Below are 13,613 nucleotides of genomic sequence, written 5' to 3'. Positions count from 1 at the left end.
GTCTAGTTGCTTATTTGGGCTTGTTTCCTAATGTTGTTTAAACCAGTGGTTCTTAAACATTTTCAAGTCATGGACCACCAAATTAATATGTAGGCCTATTTTTCTGCTGCGGACCCCCATCTGAAAATATTTATATACACAAGATTTATTTGTTTCGTTAAAATATTCCACATTTTCTTCAAGTTTTTTGTTGTTGAAAATTGCAGATCTACAAGCACACGACGCGTCACATCGCGATGTGTTGTGAGCTTGTAGATCGGCTATTTTCAAATAGCCAATGTATTAAGTTTAAAGGAGTAGTTCAACCAAATAGTTACTTATTTTCTATTTTCAGTCTCCGACTGACCGATGGTCAGTTTAATTAATTAATTGGCTCAGGAATGCGACAAAAAAAAAAACATGAATTCAAGGCTTCACATGGGGTGTGTAATTGCTTGAAAATAAGTCATTTTTTGGGTTGAACGGAACTACTCCTTTAAAGGGCGAAGAAGGGCTCGCTTCCTTTTGGGCTTGTTTTCACAGACCTGATTGCTTGTTTCTGTCGCAAAACCTCAGACGTGGCAACCCTGGTTTATCAGCTCTCGCTGGGTTTGTGTTGATGTGCGTCACAGTGTAATCAGACACTGTGAAGAAGAAGAAGAACAAGAACACACACACACAGCCTGTACAGACAGAAGAACACACAGAGGTGAATAAACAACGTCTCGACAGACGGCTATAGCTGCATAACATCGTCCATTAACTCTCTAACCATGGTGAAAGTGACGTTCAACTCGTCCTTGGGGCAGAAAGAGCCCATAAAGAAGCCCTCGTCCAGCGACGAGGCTCTCATCCCCACAGAGACGGTGAGTTGTTCGGTGCCTTTTCTCTTAAATGCAATGTTATCATGCAAAAACACGAATAATTACGTTGTCATTATTTATCGTTGTAATCATTTCCGGGCCGTCGTGCACATTATGCAATTATTCTATAAGCAGCTAGTTGGTGCGTTTTTTTAATGTATTTCAATTTTGCATAATTTTTTTGTCAGTATTTGTGGATAAACTATTCAAGTGTAAAAGTGTATTTGAGTGTTTTCCGCTTTGCAAGAACAGCCTGCAAAAAAAGAAGTGAGTGTGAGTGTGTGTGAAAATGGCTGACATGAGGAAGCGAAAGAGACTGTGCTTAATAGTACGGCGGTGTCGCCTTGTCAAAAAAGAACGGATCTACAAGCTCACAACGCGTCGTGATGCGACGCGTTGTGAGCTTGTAGATCTGTTATTTTTTTTGACCCGAGCGACACAAACAAACACACACACCACAAGAGGAACCCTGGCTACAGTGCTGTTGGATGGGGTGACTGGCTACAAGAGCACATGATACAATGTGTAACACACACACACACACACACACACACACACACACACACACACACACACACACACACACACACACACACACACACACACACACACACACACACACACACACACACACACACACACACAGGAAGGACATTATTTATCTGTATTGCTGTTATCACCCCATTGGATACATGTACTCATCTGATAGGGGGAACACACACACACACACACACACACACACACACACACACACACACACACACACACACACACACACACACACACACACACACAGAAACAAACAACCCCAGTTTTACAGTAACAGTACAAAGTCCTTTAATAATTTGACCAAGTCATAGAGTTCGAGGCCACACATCCAAGTAGGCTAGACCCCATCAGAGCTCTAAAACAAAGACTTTACTTTGTCTTTTTCTCATATTAAATCAACGTCAGATATTTAAGTTGATGAAACAATCCTTCACCTGTGTTCACTCAATCGAATGGTCTTCTTACGCATTGATAATCAGGTGATACTGAAAGATAAGGGGGTTGTGTTCAATGTGAAAACATTTTTTGCAACATTCCTTCCCGTTGAATGATACCGTTTCCTCCCAAAGCACAGTGTTTTGCAACAACAGACTTCTTGAAGTGTTTTCTCTTGTTTGGTGGGTGTGTCAGGGCATGGGGTGTAACCCTAAAAGTACTGTAACAGTGACCTACAGTGTCATTGTTGGGTAAGCTACATTGTTCTCTTTGCAACTCTACTGATATGGTTATTTACCTCGTTGTTTGTTGACTAGAGTTCATTGCTTACTCTGATTACTCCGATCTTGAACTTGTAAGTTGCTCTGTCTGGAGGATAAAGGCCCTGGTATCAACGTTTTCCTCAACAGACAACATTAACAAGTAACATGATGAGACACAGGGCAACAGCTCCAACTCAAATGGAATGTTTTGGTCAAACAATTCCCATAATGCAATTTTAGAACATTACTTATGTCACCTTTCAATATAAAAGTGAAATGTTACCCTTTGAAAATTGAGGTTTCTTGTTTATATTATTGATATAAAACAGGGCCTGAAGAGTGTCTGCTAAATACCTAAATTGTAAGCACACACAGCTCAGGGCATTAACATAAATTCAGGGTACAGTATGTTTTTAGTGTTACTGTGCCAGCAATGCAAAGTCCCTGTACTTTGAACTTCATGCTGGCACATAGTAACCTAAATTAAACAAACACACCCAGAATTCATGTTATATTTAGCTGTGTTTACCGTTTATGAGTCTGAATGTGGTGAAAATGGTTCATTCACACTCACAGGATATACAGCCCTTACTTTACCATACGTTTGCATATCATAAATGAGTGTACATGTTTATGATGTATGTTCTTCAAAACCTTATTCCCTCCCTAAGCACCTTCGTCCCATTTCTTTCTGAAAATAACATTTCAGTATTCTAATGTGGCTTACAAATTATGCTCAAACTAGTTTAAACCTTAGCTTTGTGACAATTCCTCGAAGAGGACACACAGAATCGCCTTCTCAGTCACCATAATGGCAGCAGGATGTTAAATTCACCATTTCACTGTAAGAGACAGTCACCATCACCATTTCTCTCTGTGAAAGAAAGAGTGCTACCATTGTACCATACGTTTTGGACAGACTGAATGCAGCCCAGCATTCCAACTTGAAAAATGACTTCTTTAATCATTGTATCAAATATTAGAATATGTACACGTCATGGAAAAACTAAACATACATTTACACGTCATGGAAAAACTATTCTCATGAGATTACAATACGATCGAGGTCAGATCAATCGGTTCGACTTGAATTCACCTTCACACTTGATGTGGGAAACAGAAGTGAGAGAGAAGTGCTGTGCTGCTACTGCTGTGATCTCGAAACCTAAGTAGAGCAAACGGGGAAGAGTTTTGAGGTTGGTCAGACATGAAGCGTGTTGGAGTGAGATTAGAAAGTAATCTAGGGGATAAGGAGCTCCGCTGGCTGCCTCTGTGATGTGTCCCACAGGAACAGAGTCCAGAAGAACATAAAAGTGCTTGAGAGACAGAAGCCACTTATGACCTCTGCTCTCTGCAAAAGGACTGCTAATGAAATGGTGGAAATAGAATGCTCTAAAAAGCAAAAGTTCAGCATTCCACATACAGAGGTGATTATTTCTGCAAAACAATGTGAGACAAACAGAAACGACAGTCAGAGTGAAAGAGAAAGTCAGAGTGACCTTTCTGAGACGGACTGATATGTAATTTCATTATGTTCATAATATATTTAGAAACATTGGCAATGACATTAAGACCAATAATAATACATACCGGTATTTCAGCTACTGGAGTAGTGTAGTGTGGTGGTGTTAACCTGCATGAACCTCGCTGTATTTAGGTCTTTTCACTGTTTGTTTTGGTGGACCGGGATGTTTTTGGCCTACCAATACAAGCTATAAAAACACAAATGCAGCGAGAGGGCAATGTGTTTCTGCAGGCAAACACCCCCACACTACTCCAGTTGCTGGTGACTGCTGGTATAGAAGGAAATGATGGCCACTTTTCTTTTGTATTTTGTGTAAACACAGGACAAAGTTACATAATATGCCTTTAACCACTTAAAGGGGAATGCTCATTTTCAACATTGAACTATGTCTTTAATAGCTGTTCTGTGGAAATAAGAAAAGAGTCCCCCCCCATTCTATGTTGCCTAAAACTGGATGATTGATTGAGGTCATGTGATCAGTGACATACGCAGGGTGTACTTTTGGCTGAGGGTACTTTTTTCTTATTTCCACACAACAGCTCTAAGGTGTATTAAAGACATGATTCAATGTTGAAAATGAGTGGTATTCTCCTTTTTAAGCACTATTCTAAACCTTCAAAAATAGTTCACAGCACATTGCAACGGGATGTGTTGAGAACTTGTAGACCACCAATTTTATTGAATATTCGAATTTGTCCCCAGAATAAGGGATCAATGTGGTTAAAAATCAGGGCACAAAGGCTGCGTAATTGCTGATACATGTCATCAAAAAAGTTCATGGCCAATATATGGGCCAGACCGATTCACCATCACAAGAAAATAAGAAAACAAACCCCTAGGTAAGCGCATGAACACAATCTCATCCGTCATCCCATTACACCACATAATGGTGTAAAATGTTCTTGAGTGTATTATACGCTGACAACAAAACGGAGGTAAAATGTCCCTACAAATTGAATTTTACCATCATGAAGAGTCATTGTGTTGATCGCTAATCAGCGACATACCCATAAATCAGGACATTTACAGGTTTCCAGAGGTCAAACTCAAAGAGTGTTAAGCTGCGTAGTCTGAGCGCTTCAGCAAATTACCATCCAATTAAAAAGCCACGCCCTTGTCTCTCATTTCATGCTATTATGATATAGCAGCACATGTATGTTCAAAACTTCACTTAAAGCATTCTTGAACGTAAAAAATATGCACTCGTTCCTGTAGGGTTGCAACAGTTAAACTAATCGATTTAGTCGATTTATTAAAATCAATCAATTTACCTCAATTCGTTTATTTGAATAATGAAAAAGAATTATCAATAGAATAATCACAAAAAAAAGAATCGATAGTTGCAACCCTACATCCCGGTTCAAAGTACATACTCGATGGATTCCAGCCACTGGACGATTCCCGTTGACCACAGACAACTTGATCTTAAATGGTGCTGTTTTGTAAACAAGACACCTCAGACTCGGCTGTCGCCTGCTAGTTGAATTAATATTCCACAGGGAGTTTCACAAAGGTGTCTCTTTGATGCTGGCACTGGGAGTTGGTCCGTTTTGGCTGCACAGTGGTTTATGGAGCGTCAGTTGTTAGGAGACAGTGAGCATCCATCACCACCACAAAAGAGTACACACATGAATTCAGAACTAGAGCCTGTCTGATGCCAGATTTCTGGGTCCAAATATCGATCCCGATTTTGGAGAGTCCTAGCCCACTGATTACCAATGTTTTGACAGATTTTCAAAAAGCGCAAAATCGATACCACTCGAAAAACATAGATTTCTAAGTTTTTCAAAAATAGAAAAGTCTAAAAAAAAAAATCGACAAGCTCACAACTCATTGCATTGTGACATAACAAATATTAAAAAGAAACTATTTTAATAGATTCTATTATTTGAGAAAGTTATTGATATAATCATTTCAAAGAAAATAATCGCTAGTTGCATTCCTAGAACTAATCCAAGTAGAGGGGTATTAGAGGAAGGGCTAGGCTACAGGTGAAAGGTCAAATCCTAGTGAGTGAATGAGGAAGGATTAGCATTAGCTTCTAGGCAGCGTGCGTAGAAAAACGTTACATAAACCTCTGTCCACAACAACAACACACACACTCCTGAGCACACTTCCAGCACTTATATTCTCCAAAAATAAAACCAGTTTTATTTTTAGCTTGCTTGTTTTTAGCCAATCTACAAGCTCACAACGCGATGTGTGGTGAGCTTGTAGATTACAGTTTTGCATATATTCTTATTGACATGCTCAGAAAAAATAGCAGCTTGAAAGTGGTGCCTGAGGAAGGTCTTCACGACCGAAACGTTGCTTTGCTTCATTAAACCTTTCTCTTGTACCGCGCAAGTTGACAGTGTGCGGTTCATATATATTTTTTTAATCTAAAGGTAGAAAGTGGTTAAATGGTCATAGGTGGTTGTTTCTACACAGCATGTCTGATTAGATTAGAAACTTGTGTGTGTGTGTCCCAATCCACACTGCTCTTGTATGAATATATGAGGATGTAAAGATGAGAAAATCCAATTGTAATTAACATAATTGTTGTTGTATAGAATTAAACGTCTTTTCCATATTGACGTGTGTGTGTGTGTGTGTGTGTGTGTGTGTGTGTGTGCGCGCGCGCTTACAGGACCTAGAGGAGTGCAGGCCAGTGTACCGTCATCAGTCCAGGCTGTGGTGTTGGTGTATGTTTCTTGGACTTGGCCTCATGTTGACAGGTGTGGTGGTGGGAGGAGCTTACCTGTACAGGTCTTACATGCTGCAGGTGAGCAAATCATTGGTTGAAAGACAAGCTTATTTTTTTCATATTACAGACATTAGTGTTTACGTAACTATATATATATATTGATACATGTCATCCTATTGTGAGGAAGACGTGAAAATCTTATCCGAATCCTTCCTTATGCATTGTGGAGATTTCACTCTCCAAAATGGCACTGGAAAAAGTGTTCTGTCCATTGCTAGTTGCAGAACTCGGCTGCAACTATCAACCAGAATTTTCTTAGCATTTCATATTCATTACCTTTTCTATTAATCGAGAAACTGATCGATGTGAAATTATTAATTAATCTGATTAACCACGTAAGCAATTTTTCGCTTGTACAGTAATGACATGCCCAAAACGGGTACAAAATCTACAAGCTCACGCATTGCATTATGATGCATTTTGAGCTTGCCACAGAGTAGGGATATTTGCATTAACCACTACATGTGGTTAATAATGAGATATCCAGCACTTTATTTGAATGTTAAAATAATATGTTCCCAGGTATTGTTGCAATATTGTATTTGACGATTTTGTAATGATAAGAGGCCGTATTAGGTTGTATTTTATATTTCCCTCTAGGATGTATGTTTTGATATTCTGTTTGTCATGTCAAGTTTAACCCCAGGATATGTAAAGAAGGAGGAGACCGATGTTCTACGACCTAGTTTGCACCATAGACTCACTGGGAGGCAAACTGGAGCTGGGAATGCATTGCAGTCAATGAGAGCCGGCTGGACCGGCCTATGAATAAACCATTTTTTTTAATGATTGCGACCTTTGTCAGATCATCGGTTCGGGACAATAAAAGAGATATCGCACATTGTTTTCATTGTGTGCACTATATAATTTTTATTGAAGTAACTGAGCACAGAGTGGGCAGTATTCGCTCTGGCAGATTCATCAGGTTTCCAGACTAGACAGCCATGCCAGGAACTCACTCTGTGCTCTTTAGTTACCCCAATAAAATGATATAGTGTGCACACTGAAGAACAAGGAGATCAGTAAACAACTTTTTAACAAAGGTTGCAATCATTAAAAGTTGGTGTTTATTCATAAGTTTTCCCACTCTCATTGACTTAAATTCATTCCATCGAACTCCAGTTTGCCTCCCAGTCCCTGACGAACGCTTATGAATCTGGCAGCAGGAACTGCTGGACCAAAAAAGTGTCATCCTGTATCTGTCCTTCCCTTCTTCACATATCCTAGTTTTAACCCAAGATCCTTGTTTTAACCCAAGAAGCGTTTTATTGCGAAGCACTGCTCTTGGATGCATAATACGTAGGCCTGTCACAAGTATTACATGATCGCCTGATTGCAATTTTATGATTTTGCTAAATCATCAGAATCGTTTAAATTCATGTGTATAAATGTAATCTGTTGAAAAATATTCGTCTCACAAATAGAGAAAATGGCAGATCCAACGTATTGTGAACTTGTAGATCGGCTATTTCCACAATTTTATCATTTATTTTTAAAGTATTAAATTATTAAATACGATCCCATTTAGTCATATCTGCCCTGTGCAGTTTCTGTTTACACGGTCTAAAGGGCAAACGGAAATGTCATTTTTATTTACATAGTTCCATTGTTCAATGGCAACAAAAAAAAAACAATTAAATCATACATCGCAATTATTTGAATGGAAATGAAATGGTCCGGTTCACAAACGAACGCCCCTCACCAGGACACGTGGCCTTCTCCTTTCGTTACAGGAGGGCCAGGTGTACTTCTGTGGGGTGGACTACAGGGAGGAGGACTACATGGTGGAGGAGACGGAGGTGGAGGAGTTCAACGGCCTGCCGGCGCGCCTCCGTCACATCAAGGAGAGCATCCGCATCCTGGAGGAGGACGGCGTGGAGCTCATCAACGTCCCCGTGCCAGAGTTCTCCGACGGAGACCCCGCCGACATCGTCCACGACTTCAACCGGGTGAGAGGAGAGAGGAGGACTCGGCCTCGGTGTTGTTTCAGTGGTTCTCTAATCTTTTGATTTCGAGGCGCCCCCCATAACTCGTGAGAGCGTACAAATGGAACCAAATGGACTTTTAATTCTGCTGTTAAAAACACATCCAACAAAGTAAGGCACTCAAAAGACAAAACCACACCAGGGTCGAGACGACCACACTGGTCTAAGCTAAAATGTCAAGGGACTCAGTTTGTCAAACAATGTCAAACAAACTCAAGTTGATGTGTGAATTAATAGTTTTTAGCAGCAGCATTAAAAGTTTAGGTCTATTTGGAAAGTTATTTGGGACGCATTAAAAACTGATTGACCAACAACATGTCACATTGGACTTGGATTAAACAAATTTGTAAAATTGTGTTTACTGCAGTGAAACGGAGAGCAGCCTTTTCAAGATGGCGAGGTTGAGAACTGAATAATGAGTTATATATAGACTAGAGTTTACAAGAGATGTGAATGGAAAAAGCATAAAAAAGACCAGATCAATTTAAGTCTCGGACGACTGATTAAATAACTATGAGGGGACAGGCATACGCACACACTGTATATTTTATATTTATTTAGGAGATGCTGCTCATGAGCTCAGTTTCTCTGGGGTCATGAAAAACGCTAGACATATTAATAAAATGAATAATTAACTAGGTTTACAAAGTACAGTTTAGAAAATGCTTTACAGCGATGCACAATGAATAGAAACCTGCAATTAAAGTAAGACAAAAGGAAATACCAACAAAGTTGCAGTTAAGGACTTTTTTGCTTTTTTTCCCCCTGACGGCAGCAAAAAAAAAATGTAACGCAAATATAACCCCAGCGTTCCTATCTGTGTGAGCAAACACAATGAGAATCTTGCACTCTGGAGAGTTGCAGAGTCATTGGTACACAAACCAGCCTAGTAATGTCAACTGTCATATTTTTTTTCCATTGCTTTCGTGAATGGAGAAAGGAAAATGAATTTTCTCAACAATGCACCATGTATTCTAGAATTTACTTGCATGTATATTTTAAGAATTTACTACACACTTTAAAAAACAACCTCAAACTTTACATTAAAGATCGAGCAAAGCATTTCTCTCCAACTAACAGTAACTACCTTAATGTTATTTAACGGTTTATTATTTCAGTGCACAATTAAAAGTAATGAATTAAGTAATTACACGTGTCCGCGTAGCTCGGTCGGTAAAGCACTTTCCTTTGGACCACAAGGTTCTGGGTTTGTTCACAGGCACCGCCAAGTCGGCGTACGAGTAGCACAGCTTGGGTAACTAAGGCGTGCGGTAAATACTGGGAGCTGATGGGCGGTGTGGCACTCCCCACCTCAGCAATCCATCTTCCAATGGTCTAACTCTTTGAAAAGGGGTTAGGCTCGCTCTCTGCCGATACCAACAATAAACCACTCTGACTTACACCAATGTTACCTCACAGTGTGTGTTGTGTTCTAAAAGTCATCGTTTATGATTATGAATACCATTTAGTTTTCCCATCAACAAACTTATACAACAACTAATATGCTGACTCTTACTTTTGGTGACAGGACATAAAATGTAAAGTCGTGTTTCATTTCACTTCCTGCAGTTATTGTTCTTTGACTTTGGCGAGCAGAAGAGGGCATGTGTTTTGAGAGTGCTGACGCTTGAATCTTTTCTCTCTCTCCACCAGAGGCTCACAGCCTATCTTGACCTGTTCCTGAACAAGTGCTACATCATTCCACTGAACACCTCCATTGTCATGCCTCCCAAGGACTTTGTGGAACTGCTTGTCAACATAAAGGTAATTAGCATAGTAAAATCTGCCACCTCAAACTGTGTGGGAAAAAAAGTGGGAATTTGACAGTTGGAGATGAGGCACAAGGTCATTAACGGTATCGGTAATATTCAAGATAGCACTGTCTGCTGTGTAGCTAATATTATTTGTGTATAATTTTGTTCTGGTATCGAATAATAATAATATTTGTAATATATATATATATATATATATATATATATATATATATATATATATATATATATATATATATATATATATATATATATATAGTAATCCAGGTGGTACCTACCTACCACTGTTAAAACTGGTTTCTAATAATAATATTAACATTATATGATCTTGTTATCCAGGCTGGTACCTACCTGCCTCAGTCGTACCTGATCCATGAGCAGATGATGGTGACAGAGCGCCTGGACAACATCGAGGACCTCGGCTTCTTCATCTACAGCCTGTGTCAGGGACGCGACACCTACAAACTGGAGCGCCGCTCCACTGTCCTAGGTTAGACTGCGATCAACACGTTTTACAGTTTTCTGATCCCGGTTGTACGCCCGAGTCCTATACTTGGGTGCTACTTTTAAGTGTAGTGTCAAAGTCCTATACTTCTGGCACTACACTGGTTGCCGAGGGAGTTCTGACGTGTGTTCCATATAAACTGATGTCCACAAGTATCAGTTGAAGTTGATAAAAAATTATATTTATTCTTAGTAGCTTCGTGCCAATCACTTTAGCATACAATAAACAAACACGATTAATACAACTCAAAACGTACACAGACCTCCAGCTCTCATGAGACACAGTCGAAAACTGTTTGCCTCTGCCACTGGCAACACCTGCTGCTGATTACAGCCCTGTTAAATACCTAGGCAACTTGGCCTTGACCAAGCCCTGCAGTGACATCATCAATTAACAAGCAATTATAACAAGCAATCATATACATGGCTCTTACACCGGTCTAGAGAGAATTAGCCCAAAAAAAAACATTACCTCAGAAACCAGGGGCGTCATAGTTAATGGGCCTACCCATAAACTTGTGAAAATGTATGTATCCGACAAGCTTCTTCAAAAATTTGAATTTTATATTTTGGAAAGGAAAGCCTGGTGACATGAGGTCAGTCGTAGGTCAGGCCTTGAACCGAGGTTGGCTGCTGCGGGATCAGTTTTCCCTCAAACGGTCGTTCGCCCTTCAGTTGTTCATTAAAGTTTCAATGTTTGGCATTTAGCCGACACTCTGATCCACACGTATCTAGCCTCATAACAACCCTTTTGGCAAGTGTCACTGGATGATAAATGACATATTTTCAACTGAATAAACATGTCGTTCGAGCGACGGTCGTGCAGCAAAGTCTCGATTAACCTTTAGACTGTGTTCTATTCAGTCTGATAGTCGAGCCTTGAGCGGAAGTACTAGTAGTAAACCTGATATAAATAAAATGTACATAAAAAGCTGTATACTGTAATTAGTATTTAAATAAAAGACTCTAAAGAACACTACTGCATCCAGACAGCAGTGCATAAAATATACCATCTGTGCTCCAGTAATGTCCTTTGACACCATAATTATATTCTCGCTCATTAGAAGAGGTTGAAGTGTAGTAAATGTCCTTTCAACTTTAGAACAGTTCTTCTATATCCTTTATGTAAACACTTTCAACCTGGTGTCCCTGTTTTTTCCCCTGAAACAGTCTTTGTCTGGCACGTACATGTCTCTACGTACATACTGTGTACATTATGTACCTGACTAAGACCATTTGGGTCGAAACGTTGTACACATTAAATTCACTTTGGGAGCATTCAAAACAGTGTGCGGATATCCTCTTTTAATCACATGAACCCTAGCGTCCTCATTGTGGCAATGTCATAATAGGGGAACATTTGGTGAAAATAGCTTATCTACAAGCTCACAACACGTCGCGATAAAGGAGGGGAGCAAGCATAGAGCCTTGGCAACCCTGATCAATGTATATAGGATTTCAATAGTTAATAACCATCCTAACCTCTCTTTGTATCTTTCATTCCAGGGATCCAAAAACGCGAGGCCCTGAACTGCCACAAGATTCGTCATTTTGAGAACACGTTTGTGGTGGAGACCCTCATCTGTGAGCCTTAAACAGGAAACCTCCCTGACGTTGTATAGTTCTATTTTAATCCTTCTACTGAATCTCCTTTCCATCTAGATTCTCTGCATTCTGTTAAATACTGCTGTCAAGGTTAAGATCCACCTCTGAGCAATATGATGTGAAAGCTAATTTACCAATGTATATTTCACTGTGTAAAAAAAATGAAAAGACAGAAACCTTTGCACAGGGGCAACTCTGACTGGCATGCAAAAGGAACAGTTCTGTGTTTTAAGAGGCAGTTATGATTGGAGTGTTAAGTGGGGATTCTTTTAGTTCATAAAAAAAAAAGAATATTGAAGGATTGAAAGCACACCATTGTTACCAACTTTAGTGCCAGTCAATGGGGTCCAAAAGCATTACTCATGTTGTTGAAAATCAGTCTATAAGCTGATTTGTTGATGTCATAGTTTGTCAGTAGTTGTTGCAAGTCAATGTGGCCGAAATAAACTATCGTTGGGGGGGGGGAAAACTCAAGGTGGTTAACAGTTAGGAGGACTTTTATGTCCTCCTCAACTCACTGGCTTACAGCGAGGCTAACAGGACTTGCATAACAGGACCGAAACAATTGGCAACCAATTTAACGGACTACAACTATATTATAAAACATTTTGGAAGCTGTTGACTACTCCAGCTGATACATTCTCGTAACCGTTTCTGCTTTCAATCGACAGATTTTTTTATGAACTGAAAGAAATGTATTAGACCGTATAAGAGTCGAGCTTGGCTTCTTTAAAAACCTGAACTATTCCTTGGAAAGCGTTGTTTTTTTTGGTTTGTTTTCTATTTTGTGGGATATTTTCTATGTATCTACTCCTCTGGGGTGAAATGAAATCATTATTATAAACACCTTGAAGTGTTTTAACACTGAACAGTCATAGATTATTACACTCTGTTTAAGGGTATAACCATAGTTACAATATATTGTACTCGAGTAATGATAATATTGTGAATATTGTGCATATTATGCATTCTTAGCATAGGGTCTGATTTTTTTTGCATAGGGTTCGATCTTAGTTTTTTTTTTTATCTGCTGTAACTAGTGCACTGCAGGACGACTTTCATTATCACCGGAGTGACCTTGTGAACGCACAGGCCGGCACTAACTTGTATATAGCTTGAATATAAACAAACGAGGAAAAAAAAAACATACCAGTAACACACCAATAAATCTTAATAATTTTATTGTCTTTGTTCTCATGATTTTACAAATATGGTAACTTCTGCAATTCAACTTTGCACTGTGCAACACAATGGCATTATGGACTGTTTTTGTCATGACATCCTGGCAGGGCGGGGGAGGGGGGGGGGGGGTTGTCCTGGTGTTTCCAGGAAGCTTTGAGTCCAGCAGGCAAGGAGCCCCATGTAGTGTGTTATTTCTAGTCATAAT

At 39.6% G+C, this 13,613-nt stretch overlaps 1 protein-coding gene across 1 annotated transcript; it reads left to right on the top strand.

Annotated features, from left to right (window-relative positions):
• Positions 1-611: 611 nt before the first annotated feature.
• On the top strand, positions 612-13,408 carry itm2ba (integral membrane protein 2Ba). The gene is made up of 6 exons (XM_084051247.1): positions 612-845; positions 6,244-6,378; positions 8,094-8,309; positions 9,999-10,109; positions 10,457-10,607; positions 12,128-13,408. The coding sequence occupies exons 1-6, from the start codon at positions 753-755 to the stop codon at positions 12,214-12,216; spliced, it is 795 nt and encodes a 264-aa protein (XP_083907373.1). The 5' UTR covers positions 612-752; the 3' UTR covers positions 12,217-13,408.
• The last annotated feature ends 205 nt before the right edge of the window (positions 13,409-13,613 follow it).

Source organism: Gymnoscopelus microlampas (assembly GCF_963454915.1).
Source record: "Gymnoscopelus microlampas genome assembly, chromosome: 24".
NCBI classification, from domain to species: Eukaryota; Metazoa; Chordata; class Actinopteri; order Myctophiformes; family Myctophidae; genus Gymnoscopelus; species Gymnoscopelus microlampas.
This window is presented reverse-complemented; position numbering and strand designations above follow the sequence as displayed.

What these genes read in the sequence shown, in the direction of transcription:
- itm2ba (XM_084051247.1), top strand. Translation starts at nt 753, where the DNA reads ATGGTGAAAGTGACGTTCAACTCGTCCTTGGGGCAGAAAGAGCCCATA. An exon ending in ACAGGTCTTACATGCTGCAG is followed by an intron (nt 6,379 to 8,093) that starts GTGAGCAAATCA and finishes CTTTCGTTACAG; the next exon opens with GAGGGCCAGGTGTACTTCTG. An exon ending in GCGCCGCTCCACTGTCCTAG is followed by an intron (nt 10,608 to 12,127) that starts GTTAGACTGCGA and finishes CTTTCATTCCAG; the next exon opens with GGATCCAAAAACGCGAGGCC.